Consider the following 14,141-nt stretch of genomic DNA (forward strand, 5'->3'; position numbering starts at 1 on the left):
GTAATGGAAATCACATTGTCTTGGTCACGTGAAAACTATAAGAATAACCCTGGCTCTTTCTTTTCTTATCTTGAGCAGGACCTTTGATATTAGAGGAATTGGAGGAAAGGCATAGAGGTGACCTGTGTTCCAGTATAGGAGAAAGGTGTCTCCTAAACAGTAATGAACCAGGCCCACGCAGGAGCAGAACTGGGAGCATTTCTTGTTTCTGGCAGTGGCAAATAAATCTATCTTTGGGAATCCCCAACATAGACCTCTCCATTCTCCACAGCATATTTCTATTTCCATTTGTGATCCTGGGAAAAGTTTCTGCTGAGAGTGTCCGCTGTAGTGTTCTGTATGCCCGGGAGGTAGGCTGCTGAGACGCTGATGTGGTGGTGAATGCCCCAATTCCAGAGTTTGCTGCCTCGGCACAAAGGGAAGGTGATCTTACTCCTCCCTGGAGATGTATATAAAACATACATTAGATGTTTTCTATCATAATCTCTATATGCTTGTCTCTGATCAGTGATATTCCTGACTGCTCTGAGTGCTAGTAAGTTGATATGCAGTGTGGATTCGAAAGGGGACCATTTGCCTTGAACAGTGTGGGTGTCCAAGTGGGCTCCCCATCCCAATACAGATGTGTCTGTCATCAATATTAACATTGGGGGTGGTTGAGTGATGGGAACCCCTGCACAGACATTGTGAGGATCTTTACACCAGTCGAGGGGGTTTTGACCGTCGAAGGCATGATTAGAAGTTTATTTAAGCTGCGGCTGCTTGGTACATATACTGTTCTCAGCCACCCTTGATGGCAGCGCCTGTGGAGTCTCGCGTGACTTATTACAAAGGTGCCTGCTGCCATGTATCCTGGTAGTTGAAGACAGTTTCTGGTCGAGGTCTGGACTGTCGAGATTAAGTTGTCTAAGGTGTTGAAGCTGTGCGGGGGGGAGGAAGACTGCATCTAGGAAGGCCCCTACAAATTCCAATGTCGTTCTGGAGTTAAAGTGGACTTTTGGACATTTAGTTGTAGTCCCAGCTGTAAGACCAGGTCCATAGTCTTTTGTGTGGCTCTCAAGGCATCAAAAGAATGTGCTTTGAGCAGGAAATTTTCTAGATACAGGAATATCAGAATTTCTTGTTTATGACGGTGCACTGCTACCACAGAAAGGACCTTCAAGAACACTCTAGGTGCTGACAATACTCCGAATGGGAGCACCTTGTATTGAAAGTGATCTTGATCCAGAGTGAAACTCAGAAACCTCCTTTGGGATGGGTGGATTGTGATATGACAGTAACCATCGAGGGCCGAGAACCAGTCCCCCGGGTCCAGAGATGGGATTATTGTTGCCAGAATAACCATTTTGAAGCGTTGTAACTTTGCGAATCTATTGAATGATCCAGAATAGGTCTAAGACCGCCGTTCTTTTTCAATATCAGGAAGTATTTGGAAGAGAAGCCCTTTCCTCTGTGTGGAGTGGGAACTGGTTCTATAGCACCTAGGTTCAGAAGATAGTTTGTTTCCTGATGTAAAAGGTGCTTGTGAGAAGGGTCCCTGCAGAGGGAGAGGAAAGGAGGCTGGGCAGGGGGAGGGAGATAAAAAGGATTGAATATCCTGTGGAGATGATCTCCAATACCCACTTGTTTGTGGTTATACATTCCCAGTTTTGACAAAAAAGAGTAAGGTGGTCGCTGAATGGGTGGAGATGTTTGGATTGTTGCAGCAAATAAAAATGGGTGTGGTAACTCTAGCCCTCGACCAACACATCAGAACTGGTGTTTAGATGCAGACGGCTGTGATGTTGATGATTGTGGGGAAGCTGTTCTCCGATTCTGTAGTCATTGTCTCTTCCGTTCCGGTTCATAATGCCAGTGGGGAGAAGGCCATTGACCAGGCTGGGATCTCGGTGACGTCTTGTTGGAGTAATCTCTTTGTCTAGTCTCGCTTCCTGTTCCCCAAGCCAAATAAATCCAGTGATTTCCAGTCCTTGTCATAGGGTGTCAATTTAGCATGGTGCTGTCTGCCACATTCATTTACAGTGTTGACAAGGGCCTTTGAGGATGGGTGGGAAAATAAAAAGTCCAGGTCCTTAGAGGGAACATAATATTTTTGTCCATTCTCTTGCATGTGGGAGGTATTGTGGCTGATGTCTGATAGGGAGCACAATGTGAGCTGATGTTGAAGTATGTAGGATGTCAAGCAGCTTATATTGGGACTCCTTCATTTCTTCAAGCAGAATATGTTGCGAATCTACTACTCTCTTAATGAGATCTTGAAACTGTTTGACATTGTCTGCCAGGATTGGTAGGGGAGGCATAATGGTTCATCAGAAGAGGATGAAGAGATGTTAGTTGTTGGAGTAATCTCTTTGTCTAGTCTTGCTTCCTGTTCCCCAAAACATCTCCTCTTGTGGGTCAGCAGGTCTGGATAGAGAAGCTGAAGGAGATTGCCTTCCTCTATCCCAATGAGCGACACTAGGGGGCCTCGAGAATTGGTGCCTATAGGCTGCTCATGGGTCCCAGTATGGCCACTGAGGTGGTGCAAAAAGCATGGGTGGGGACACCGAATGCCAGCTGGGTGGGCTGCATCTCTCGTGGTGCTAAACTCGTTCTGTAGAGGTTTCGGGATGACTTGCTCCTTGGTATTGGAACGGGCAACCTTCCACAGAGACTGAAGATAAATCGTCGTCATCATCTTCATCATCGCTTGACAAAGATGGAGCAGTCATGGATGCTGAGGGACTGCATGTATGTCAGGGGACTGAGATTGGCAGGTAACGAGATCGTGTCAGTGTCGAGTAGGGGAGGATCAGACGTCTCTGAGACGAGTAAGTCTTTAGAAAAATGAAATGCCTGCAATGCCGGAATAAACAAGGAAGAACTAACTAAGGACAGGGAGTTGACTATTCTAAAAACAAAATAAAGGGAAAAATTTGAGGGGGAAAAAGGAAAAGAAAGCAAGTATAAATACTAACTAACAGAAACTCTATGAACTAGCACTATTAACTCAAAACAGAAAGTAAGATGTGGATGAGGAATTCCCAAATCGAACGCCGCTGAGACTCCATTTGAGGCCAAAGGCGACTGAGAAGAAACCGAGGGCAGTTTGCACACACATCACTATATAGCCCTGAGGCAGGGCACGAGATGGGGAGAGTGCATGTGTGGACCAACCGGACACTGCTATCTAAAATTTCCAAGATACAGGAAAGCAAATACACCTAGAGTGGAACACCCATAGGGATGCTACTCAAAGAAGAAGAATGAGATCCAATGTCTGGAAGCGATTAAACACTGAATCTACCAAGGGATGTGGTAGATTCTCCATCACTTGGAGTCTTTACATCAAGACCAGATGTCTCTCTAAATGTATTAGTATTTATGATTTGTATCACCGTAGCACCTGGCAGCCCCAGTCATGTACCAGGTCCCCACTGAGCTAGGCGCTGTACAAACAGAGCAAAGAGACAGTCCCTGCCCCAGGGAGCTTAGGATGTAAGGATAAAACAAGAGACTAAAGATGGATACAGACAGACCAAAGCCCTAGTTTAACTAGACAACTGGGCTTGATGCAACAATCCCTGGTGGCATTCTCTGGCCTTTTGTACAGGAGGTCACAGTACATGATAATAAAAGTCCTTTCAGGCCTTACAACCCAGGAGGGTGCTGACTTCAGAAGTCACCTCAAAAGCAGCACCTCAGTGTGGTGCCAGAGGGCCAGGCTGTATTCGCTCAAAGGTTCACTTAGGTTACGGAGTTCAAAATGCTGCTTAATATAACAAGGCTTCAGCCTGCAGCTCTCCTGCTTGCGGAGCAACTTTCGACTTTAGGCTGTGGAACAACCTCAGGGCCCACATCATGTCAGAAATTCTGCTTTGTCACTGCATCAAAGACAAATCGGAATGACAAGATCCACAGGCCACATTTTGTAAAATACATTTTGGCCATAGGTACCAAACTGACTGACATTAAGAGAGACTCCGATGCCACACCACCGTGATGAGTATGGCATGAACAGAGAAGGTCAGATCCACCTTTGTTGAGTCACCATTTACATCAGAGAGAGTACATAAAAATGGCCATATTGGGTCACACCCATGTCCTGTCTTCTGACAGTGGCCAGTGCCAGGTGTTTCCGAGGGAATGAACAAAACAGGGCAATTCATTGAGGGATCCATCTCCTGCTGGGCAGTCCCAGCTTCTGGAAAATGCTACATTCTGACTGAGCAGTATTTTCCTCCCCTTTGCTCTGATGTAAACGGCAAGATCAGGCACAGAGCAATGGTAAATTGGGCCCACAGGATCAAAGAGTGATTCATGGAATATATTTCAAAGCTGTCATTGCTTGTTTTGGTATGGTTGAATAAATCTTTTTCACAGTAGTTACACACTAACTACACCAATCAGGAGTGATCATTTGAGGCAGAGTCTGGTCTCTGTGTAGATCACTACCTTGAACTGCAATAAAGCAATAAGCCCCTGTAATTGGATTTTGCAATGGGCCCTGGACCATTCAGTAATTAATGAGCTATGGTAAAGCTAACTTATATCAGCAATAGTCAAAGCTGGATTGCAACCTAAGCAGTAAAGATACCCAGCCCCACAAACGTGGCTGCACTTTTGGGGGTGTCACTCTGTTAGATCCCCTTCACTGCATGCACCCATTGCCTCCCCTACCCACAGCCACGACCTACATACACCTTGTAAGATTAATTAGGTTCCTGCCTTTATGCTGGTCCCTAAGTGCTGCACCTTCCCTTTGAAATCCTACCCGCCATGAAAGCGCCGAGAAATGACACATGACTGTACCCTTGCCCCCACCTGCCTGCAATCTCCTATGTCTCCTTCATCACTAGCTCCTCCAGCCAGATGTACCCCTGGCCCCCTAGCTGCCAATCCAACCCTCAGATGTGCCACCTGGATTACAGAAATCTACTAGAGGCTCACAAAACCAAGACCAGCCCTGGCTAATAAGGGAGGCATATAATTTCCTGATTAGCTGGTCAAAGCTGAGAGCTTGAGATGCAGCTGAGAACCACAAGCGCCAGTTGGACAGAGTGCAGCGTTAGGCTCAGAGCTGGCTATCATTCGGCTGGGGATGGAGTCTGTACACATGGCATGAACAGACCATTTCCTCAGAGCAAAATCCTGCTCTTGGCAGTTGGGAACCAAGTGAGGTATCGGGGAGGGGCAGGGGAGGGAAGAGGATGGGGTATCAGGGAAGAGATGTGTGTGGAGAGGCTGTGGGTGTCCGTATGTTCCCAAAGCCATCCTAACACTGCGGGCCAAGACAGCTCACAGTGGATGGGGAAGCAGCACGTGAGGCATGTTGTCCCAAAAGCTGAGAGTGGCTGTCCCCGTGCCCCCGGTAGTGAAGCGTTGGTGGATGTGGCAGCCAGGCTCTCAACCCAGCACTTGCTTGATGATCATAAATATTAACACTAATAATTTGCAAATGTAACTATTTGCTTCCATACAGGATCATGGTACAGTGATCTACTACCAATGTTCTATGCTAATACAATACCTCAAAATTTGCTAATATAACATAACAATCCCATTCCACATCAGGTACAGAAGGATCCCCCAAGTGTCTGCTGTAATTTTTGCCCAGTGCATGTTTCAAAATACAGTACTGTGTCAGCGGAAGACTGGCCCAGCGTGCTGGGGGGAATAAGAGCATCCGGCTTCTCTAATAAATGGTCTGTACAGACTAGGTATGAATGTAGGTTTAAGCTGGCTGGCTGGCTGACTGAGCTCAATCCATCCCCAGCAGCAAGCAGGGAGGTCACTCCAGCAGGAGATTCTGAACAGACACAAACCACACAGGGTAAGACAAGCAAAGAGAGTAAGAGGCTATGGATCAACCCAGAGTCTCAATTGTCACAAATCAGGGTGTGAGCAGTCAGGCCTACTGGTCAGAGCGGGAGCCAAGAAGCCAGTATCTATGCCCAAGGAGTGAGAGCCAGAAGCAGGATTCAGACCCAGGGTCAAGAGTCAGGAACCAAGCGGGGCTGGAGCAGACTGGAGCAGGACAAGAAGACTGGGAATGAAGCTGCAGGCATGTGCATTGAGCAGTCTGAGGTCAGTCACTGCTGACTTCCTTGGCCTGTCAGGTGGAGTGGTCAATCAAGCAGCCCTACCGTGGCTCAGCTGTGCTCAGAGTCCTAGGCTGCCTGGAGATTGAGCCGCTACAAGTCCTCTCCCTGAGGCTGGTAGAGATCCAGGCCCTAGGCATTTTCCCCCTTCCTGCTCATTGCCTATCCCCTAACATCTGTGCCTGGGCTGGGGAAAGGGAACTGGAGTTAACCCCTTGTATACTGGGGACCCTGCACCCTGGCACAAGTCTCTTAACCTGAAAGGCCTCTCCTTGCCCCTCACAGAGAAGGCTGCTGGGCTGGCTGGTTCCTCCTCCACCTACCACCAGCACCGTGCATCACCAAGGATCAGGTCAGCATTTAAAGTAGGTGTCTGAGGGCAGTGGAGAGGCAGGTGGCTGACTATAGGTGCCTGACTTCTGGGGCAGGGATCCACACAGAGGAAGTAAGTGATAGGTGGGGGAGGGGGCTGGAACGGTGGCCTACACTGGGAAGGTAACTGGTTGGGGAAGAGCTCTGCAGAGGGGTGGCTTGCGTTAACGTAGCATTACCTACGCTTGTACCACAGCATCTTGGCCTGTAACCCAGCCACCTCGACCCAGTCTGTGTTATTCCCCCACAGACAATTTCTAATTCTATCTGTGATCGAATCACTTGGCCGTTTATTCCGTTTCAGACGAGGACAATCTGCAGACTGCAGTGCCCAAGAGCTGCAGGCTCCAGAGATCAGGGTTTTTCAAATTGCTTATTGCAGTGATACAAAGCTGACAGTAGTTTGTGCCCTGCCTGCCTGGGAACCTGATGCCGCAGACCTCCATCGCATGAGTAGTTGACTGACTGCAGTGGGATGGTCTGGGTGACTAAGTGCTGGCAGGAACGAGCCCGCGGCCATGAAGTTGAGCAGCATAACTCAAATCGTCACATTTGCAGAGAGCTGGGAAATGAATCCATCAGGTCAGGGGATGAGCAGGCAGCAGGGGAAAGTTTGATGGAAAGATCTTGTGGCACCAACATGTAGCTAAATATAAGGAACAACTGGCCAACTGGTAGGGCTCTGACAGAGAATCTGACACAATCTGTGAGGATTAAACCCCTCTGGAGATAGCATGAACAAGAAGCTGAAGGGAGCCACGATCTGGTGTTGCACTCTCTTCCTATTAGAACACTGCCCTTGGTGTATCTCTGTCACTCAGCTTCAGTCATCCGGAGACATCTACATCTCGTCGCTAAAGGTCATGTGGCAAAACAGCGCTGCTTTGTCCTCACAGGCATCCACTGTGTATTCAGTTTATGCCAGCATTCAGGCTGAAGTAGGTACCCAGACTGGAGTGCGGCCAGGCCTCTGGGGCTCACACACCTCTCGGGGAAAAGGCCAGGGGGTCTTTAGTAACAGCACCATTTCCTGAAGGCTACAGCATCTTGGGTTTTCCTTGGCAGCTGCTTCAGTATGGACTATATTTGACATTGCCTAGCCTGTGAGATGTACTAAGTCCTCAGCCTCAGCTGGTACAGTGGCAGGGCTTCTAGGCTTCACCAATATATCAGTGATATTGATTTTTCTTCTACAATTGAAAGGTTAAATTGCAATGAAATCACTGCTAATGCCGACTTGATGATAGCAGCCGAGAAATCATAGAGCCAAGTTCTCTGCTGGTGCAATCTGATGGAGCCCAACTGACTTTCTATAGTACTCTGCCAACTGACAGAAGCAGAGAATCTGGCCCACAGCTTTAAAGCAATCGGGTCTTAAAGTAATATAGAAGCACTAATGAATGATGGCTAGCTAAGTGTTGCAGGCAGTCTGCCAGGACTGAATTTACTGTACAAGAGACTAGATGGATGGTTGGGGCAAAAATATATCTCCCATCAACTCAACATTAGGATTGTTCTAAGTACTTTGTTATCAAGTCATTATTCTTGGAGACATCCACTTCTGAGCAGGATGTGGAAAAATACTAATTTCATACCATTTCATTATAGCAAAGCTGCACTGGCCAGCTCTGGGCATGTGACTATAATTGATTTTTGTTGTTGTTAACTTTACTGTATTGCTTCCCTGTGTCCTGGAAGCTCTGATCAATAATGATCTGATGACAGCTGTATGAGGTTTTCCCATCTGTAGAATGGGCATAATAGCATCTACCCACAGGACTGCTGTGAGGATTAGTTAATGAGCCAGTTTCAGATCTAGTGTAAGTAAGTGCGGCTCCCATGGAAGCCACTGGGCTCAATTCAGTGGGAACAGAACTGGGTGTGAGGTGGTTAGAAATTGGTCAGGAAGAGGATATAAGAGGCAGTGTACTTGTATCAATGTGGCGTTCAGTAGGATTCAAAGTGAGTGAATTACATGCCCAGTGGCTGTAAGAGAAAGCAGGAAAAGTAACTGAGAGGACAGTGTACAAGAAAGCAGTCTGCTCACTCCTCTGGTTTACCATGCACTGCATTATCCCCAGTGCTCAAAGGGCTCCATTCATCCCTGGATTAAGAGGGCGTAATGTCCTTGGCTTCAATAGAGCTGCGATTGCTTACGCCCGGGGCTGGGTTTGGTCCCCTAAGTATACACCATGCTGATCTTGCACATCCACTGAATACCCAGCAGAGAGGGCTAGGAATCCCACGCAATGGCGAGGGAACTCCCCACCTGTCCATGTCAGTCCGTATACGTTGTATACAGGGAGAGACACTCACATGCCGGTTTTATCCCAATGAGTTTGGCGTGGCCACATCGAGTTATGCAGCTGATCCTTAATGTCCCCAAAGGGCTCTTGGCTTCCGTTTAAGACCAGCTAAGGAGTTTGCACTGCTGTGCAGAAACCTTGGATGTCTGCTAAAGATTTCTGGCCCGAGTGAGCGTGCTATGGAAAGGGAATTGAGGTGCTTGGGAAAGGATGGAAAGTGTCGCTGCCCCCGCCTTCTACAGCACTGTTGCTTTAAGACACCAGTGTGCTATGGAGTCAGGGGTGGGAAGGGACAGATTGAGGCTGCACAGGGCCAATATTCACCAAAATGTTCCTCCTCTCCCTGGACACAGCCCCCTTCCATGCCAGGCCCCCAGCCCCCAGACTAACTCGCAGGCCAGATTCTGACTCCTCAGAATCCCAAAGGAAGCCGCCCAGCTCACCCCACCAGCAGCTGGCCAGCTGCTGTCAGCTGAGCTGCCACATCTCTGTCCAGGATATTAGATTCCTTAATCCCCTCCCAGTTAAACTAAAGCCTCTTACCTTCCCGTCCGTGGTGACTGCAGCAAAGATAGTGGAGGAGTAAGGGGCCCAGGCAACGTCCCCCACAGCAGAATTCAGGTCAAAGACGAACATCGGGGTCCTGGAAAGAAAGGCCCAGGGTGAAGAAGATCTTGTCCAATTACATGTCACTCCTGAAGAAGACTTTCAAGATGAAACACTCTGATGCTATACCCCAGGCAACCTGTGCTGGTCAGAGCAGCTGAGCCCTCATCCATGTTGCACTGGATTGTCACAGATGACAACCCCGCAGGAGTTCACAGCTGACAGTGCCCTCCTTCTCTCTCCCGTGCTGCCAAGAAGCAGGGTTAGGGGATTTTCTGTTTGAGAGAATGAAGGAGCTATTATGGGAAAGTTTGAGTGAATGTTTGAATGAGGTGAGATTAGTGGTCAGTCATCTCTGCCTATAGTGAGTTTGCTAGTCTCTGGTTCCCATGAAGATTGGCTAACAGTATCATTCCTCAGGTGGGACACAGCTGTGATGAGAGGTCCTGGTTGCAGAGGGAGAGCGGATCTCTCAGGTAGCCGGGTCCAATGCCATGCAGGGCTTTGAAACATCAGGGCAGCCACCTTGAACTGCAGTGCCCTGTTTTGACCTGTGTGGCCTGGATCCAAGCCAGTGGGCTGGTACCTGGTGTAGCTCTGTTAAAGTTTTTAAATCATGGACTGCAGGGCATCTCACCCTAGTCCTAGATACACTTACACAGGCAGCAATCCAGGGCTGTACCTGCTCTTATTACTGAAGGAACTGCTACGCTCAGGAAAAAGCAAACGAGGAGGGTAAGAGAGAATAATAAGCAATAAATCCACTTAATGGTAAAACTGTAACCATAGATTTTGGCAGACAAAGCTAGCTGCACGCTGCACGTTTATATTGTGAGAGCATAAATCACACTTTCCAGCTGCCAAGGCCAGGACACAGCAAGACTTACTTTATGGTGTGGTCCCAGATCTTGACAGTCCAGTCAGAGCTGCAGGAAATGAAGACTTTCATGTGGTAGGGATTCCAGCTCACTGCGTCAACAGCCATGTGGTGAGCATCAAAGATGTCCAGAAACTGGCTTGAATAGGATTTTGAACACTGCAAAGGAACCAGGGATTGGCAATGAGAATCATTTGGCTGCTCTGGAAGGGTGGTTCTCCACCCTGGAGGCACCCCTGAGCAGCTTCTCCAAAGAGGTAGGAGTTGTGACCTTTTCTACCAGATCTAAGCGTCATTTAAAACATGTTTCTCTCCTTTGGCATGGAATACTGAGCCCTTCTGAGTGTCACAATTTCCAACTCTCTACCAAGAGTCTAGCTCCGTCAGCGAAGTTAACCTGAATGGGAATGTGCTGGTATTTTTAAAAGGTGGTTTGAGCAGCCACGCATTTTAGCTCAGACTTGAAATTTCTGCCTTGCTAGATACACTGCGACAAATCCATCCAAGTCGGTGTTATTATCTGAGTGTGCGTGTGAGAGCAGGGTCATAACCATCCAATCCCGGCTCTTTTAGTGACAGGAGCTATGGTTTCAGAGTAGCAGCCGTGTTAGTCTGTATCCGCAAAAAGAAAAGGATTACTTGTGGCACCTTAGAGACTAACCAATTTATTAGAGCATAAGCTTTCATGAGCTACAGCTCACTTCATCAGATGCATGCAGTCGAAATACAGAGGGGAGATTTATATACACAGAGAACATGAAACAATGGGTGTTACCATACACATGTAACAAGAGTGATCAGGTAAGGTAAGCTATGGTGCCATAATGCACATGGCGAGATGGGCTTGTTTGCCTTGGGAACAGGGTTTGGGAGTAGTTCTGGGTGAAATAAAGCTTATGGCTTGTCCTCTGATTTGTAAACGTCTGGGTCTAGCAAGCCTGCCATTGATCAGCACTCAGACTCTCCTGCGCTTTGGGGCATTCCTGGCTGGCATGACAGTTTGGTATCCACTTTGCTCCTACTGACTAGTACAGAAACCCTTCCCTGCCCCATCAATGTGCATTTAAACAGAGTGTGGCAACTCCCACGTTTTATTATGGTCAGGAAGTGACAGGTTCATCATTTATTAAACCGGAGGATCAAGCCCTGGATTGGAAGTTTGAAGAACCAGTCTTAGTCCCTGCTGTGCTGTGTACACTGGGTGGTCTTGGGGGAAGTACTTAATAAGCCTAAATATTCCAACACAGGTGCCTGCAGTTAGGTCAATGGCAGCTGTTGGCAGTTAGCACCTCTAAGATCAGCGGAAGTGATTTTGTTGCCAAAACATGGATTTAGCATAAACTTTAAGGCCACAAGTTTGAAGATGTTGGCTCTAAACCCACAGGAACAATCACCCTGCCCCACCTTGCAGGGGATTGTGAGGATAGATTAGGTAGAGTTTGTAAAGTGCTATAGAAATGTGATGTATTGCTAATTAGTTATCCTTTTACTGCTAGGAATAGGTCTGGACATCACGGGAGAAAGAAGCTGTCTTTCCAAACTGTCTTTCCAAATTCCATGGATTCGAAAAGCTAAAACAGGGAGGAATCATTTGAACAAGAGCACCAGCTCCTTAATGCTATGGTAGGGACCAGCGAGGACACATTTGCAAATTGCTCTAGCCGCCTTGAGCTGACACACATTCACATACCGCTGACTCAGTGACTAGATCTCTAATGCCAAAAGCACAAAATGATGAATTATTACATAGAATTGCCAGCTGCTTAGTACATGAAGGGATCACCCTGAGGTCTGCGGTGGCAATACGATATTACCACCCCAGGTAAAGCAGAGCCACTGGCAGAGGTGCACTTTAGCTTTCAGTGACTGCTGCTGTGGGCACCAGTTCAAAGGCTCCAATATATGAGGGTCGTAAAGAAGAAGAATCACTTAAAGCAAAAAGAAAGTCCTTCACAAACAGCCCTTCCTCAAAGGTGGTCGATCTTTGGGCCTGTCTGCACGAAACAAAAAGCATTGCAAGAAACCACTGGTTGGATGGTCCCTCCCAACCACATTTCACATGGCAGAGCTTCACATCCGGACATTTTCCCCCAAAGCCCTTGTTCCCACCATGGGCATCAGCAGCCTGAGAATCCACAGGTACCCACATGGTTGTAATGCAACGTGCAGACCTATTGTACAATGTTGGCATGTACACAAGCTAGACACTGCAAGAATGAGTGAGACAGCCAGCCAGTTCCTGCTGGCAAGGTCCTCGTTGAGGACAGGCATGGTAGAGCCTTTGAACACAAGTTGAGTGATGTCTGCGTGGGAGGCTGTTTACCCACAGGCATTCTCATCAGCTATCCTACTTCACGGTTAGATGGACCATAAATGCTAAACAACTCCAGGTCAGCAGTTATCTTGTGAACGACAGGCTGCAAAGCACAGAATTTCTATGCTGCTACTTTTCTAGGCCTAGTCTGCACTAGAAAATTGTCGGCTTCACTATGTTGCTCAGGGGTGTGAAAACCCACACCCCTTGGGCGGTGGAGTTAAGCCGACCCCAGCGTAGGCAGCAGTAGGTTGACAAAAGAGGTGGATTACCTACTCTGATGGGAGAACCCCTCACATCAGTGTAGGTAATGTCTACACTGAAGCATTACAGTGGAGCCGCTGTGTTGCTGTAGCATTTCAAGTGTAGACAAGCCCCTAAACAGACAGGCTGAGCTTTGGCTTCCAATATAGGCACTGAGATTTTTTTTTTTCCCCAGGGGTACTCCACCCCGCCTCTGCCCCGATGCCCTGCCTCCACTCCATCCCATCCCCAAGGCCCCGCCCTCGCTCTGCCTCATCCTGCCCCTGCTCTGCCCCCTCCCACAAATCACTGCCCTTGCTCCACCCTCTTCCCCCAAGGCCCTGCTCCACTCCTCCCTGAGGCCCCTGCTCACTTGCTGCTCTCCGCTCTCCCCCAAGCCCCTCCCCCAGCCATCAAACAGCTGTTTGGCGGCACCTCCAATCGGCTAATCGGGGGCGCCACCAAACAGCTGTGGCTGGTGAGTGCTGAGCACCCCCTTTTTTTTTTTTCCATGAGTGCTCCAGCCTCGGGGCACCCACGGAGTCAGCGCCTATGGCTTTCAAAGTTAATGTGCCCACTGTCTGATCATTTCCACATACTCTGAGACAAAGGGCCAAATTCTGCCAGCCCCTGCACTGGGTGAACGAAAGGCTGCTGGGTGCCTCCTCCCTATTGCACCAGTGCAGGAGCTGGACACAGGACAAGTCTAGCATTCTCCCAAGCACTAGGTAGCATGGTTAACAGCATGACGTGGCTGCAAGGAAGATGGCCAGTAAGGATGGCCAGCCCTCCTCCACCCTGCTGGCGTCTCAGAACCAGTGGGCCCTGAGCCGTTCAGCCCTGAGCTCTGCCTAGTACCCAGGGGGTGCCTGAAGTTACAACCCGGGCCAAAGATTCGTTCATATGCCGTCATCTTATCGAAACAACTAATGCCCACTGGAATTACACCAGCTAAAGTTGACATTCAAAAAAAGAGGGGCCAGGGGCCATTTCTGTTCCGCTGATGCAAAGCTGCAAATATATTTGTTTTCATGAGGAAGTGTAACTAAATCCATGCAATGTTTCATCTATGGACTATTGCTGAATTTATTTAGAACCTTCAGTTATGATAACAGCCATTGTAACCCCAATTTGCAAGTGTATGTGCCATTGTGCAAGCAACATTTGCCCAAGTGTTGCACACACTAAGCCTCCAACTGCATGTGGTAAAGCGCAGCATCGCTTAGCACACTGGACTAGGTTCCACTCTCAACACTGCCTCGGTCTTTCTGTGAGATCCTTGGAATAGTCACTCAACGGACTTCTGAGTACCAGTTTCCTCATCTGAAAAACTGGGATAATAG

General features: G+C 48.2%; 1 protein-coding gene across 2 annotated transcripts in view; it reads right to left on the bottom strand.

The window, feature by feature from the left end:
* Positions 1-14,141, bottom strand: part of DNAI1 (dynein axonemal intermediate chain 1) — a 275,417-nt gene that overhangs the window by 104,450 nt on the left and 156,826 nt on the right. For both annotated transcript variants that reach the window (XM_073343359.2, XM_078852695.1), the window contains exons 17-18: positions 10,252-10,400; positions 9,302-9,401 (exon numbers count right to left, since the gene is read on the bottom strand). In XM_073343359.2, coding sequence (XP_073199460.2) covers positions 9,302-9,401; positions 10,252-10,400 — 249 coding nt within the window. The remainder of the gene's footprint in view (positions 1-9,301; positions 9,402-10,251; positions 10,401-14,141) is intronic.

This window comes from Lepidochelys kempii, chromosome 5 (assembly GCF_965140285.1).
Source record: "Lepidochelys kempii isolate rLepKem1 chromosome 5, rLepKem1.hap1, whole genome shotgun sequence".
Lineage (NCBI taxonomy): Eukaryota > Metazoa > Chordata > Testudines > Cheloniidae > Lepidochelys > Lepidochelys kempii.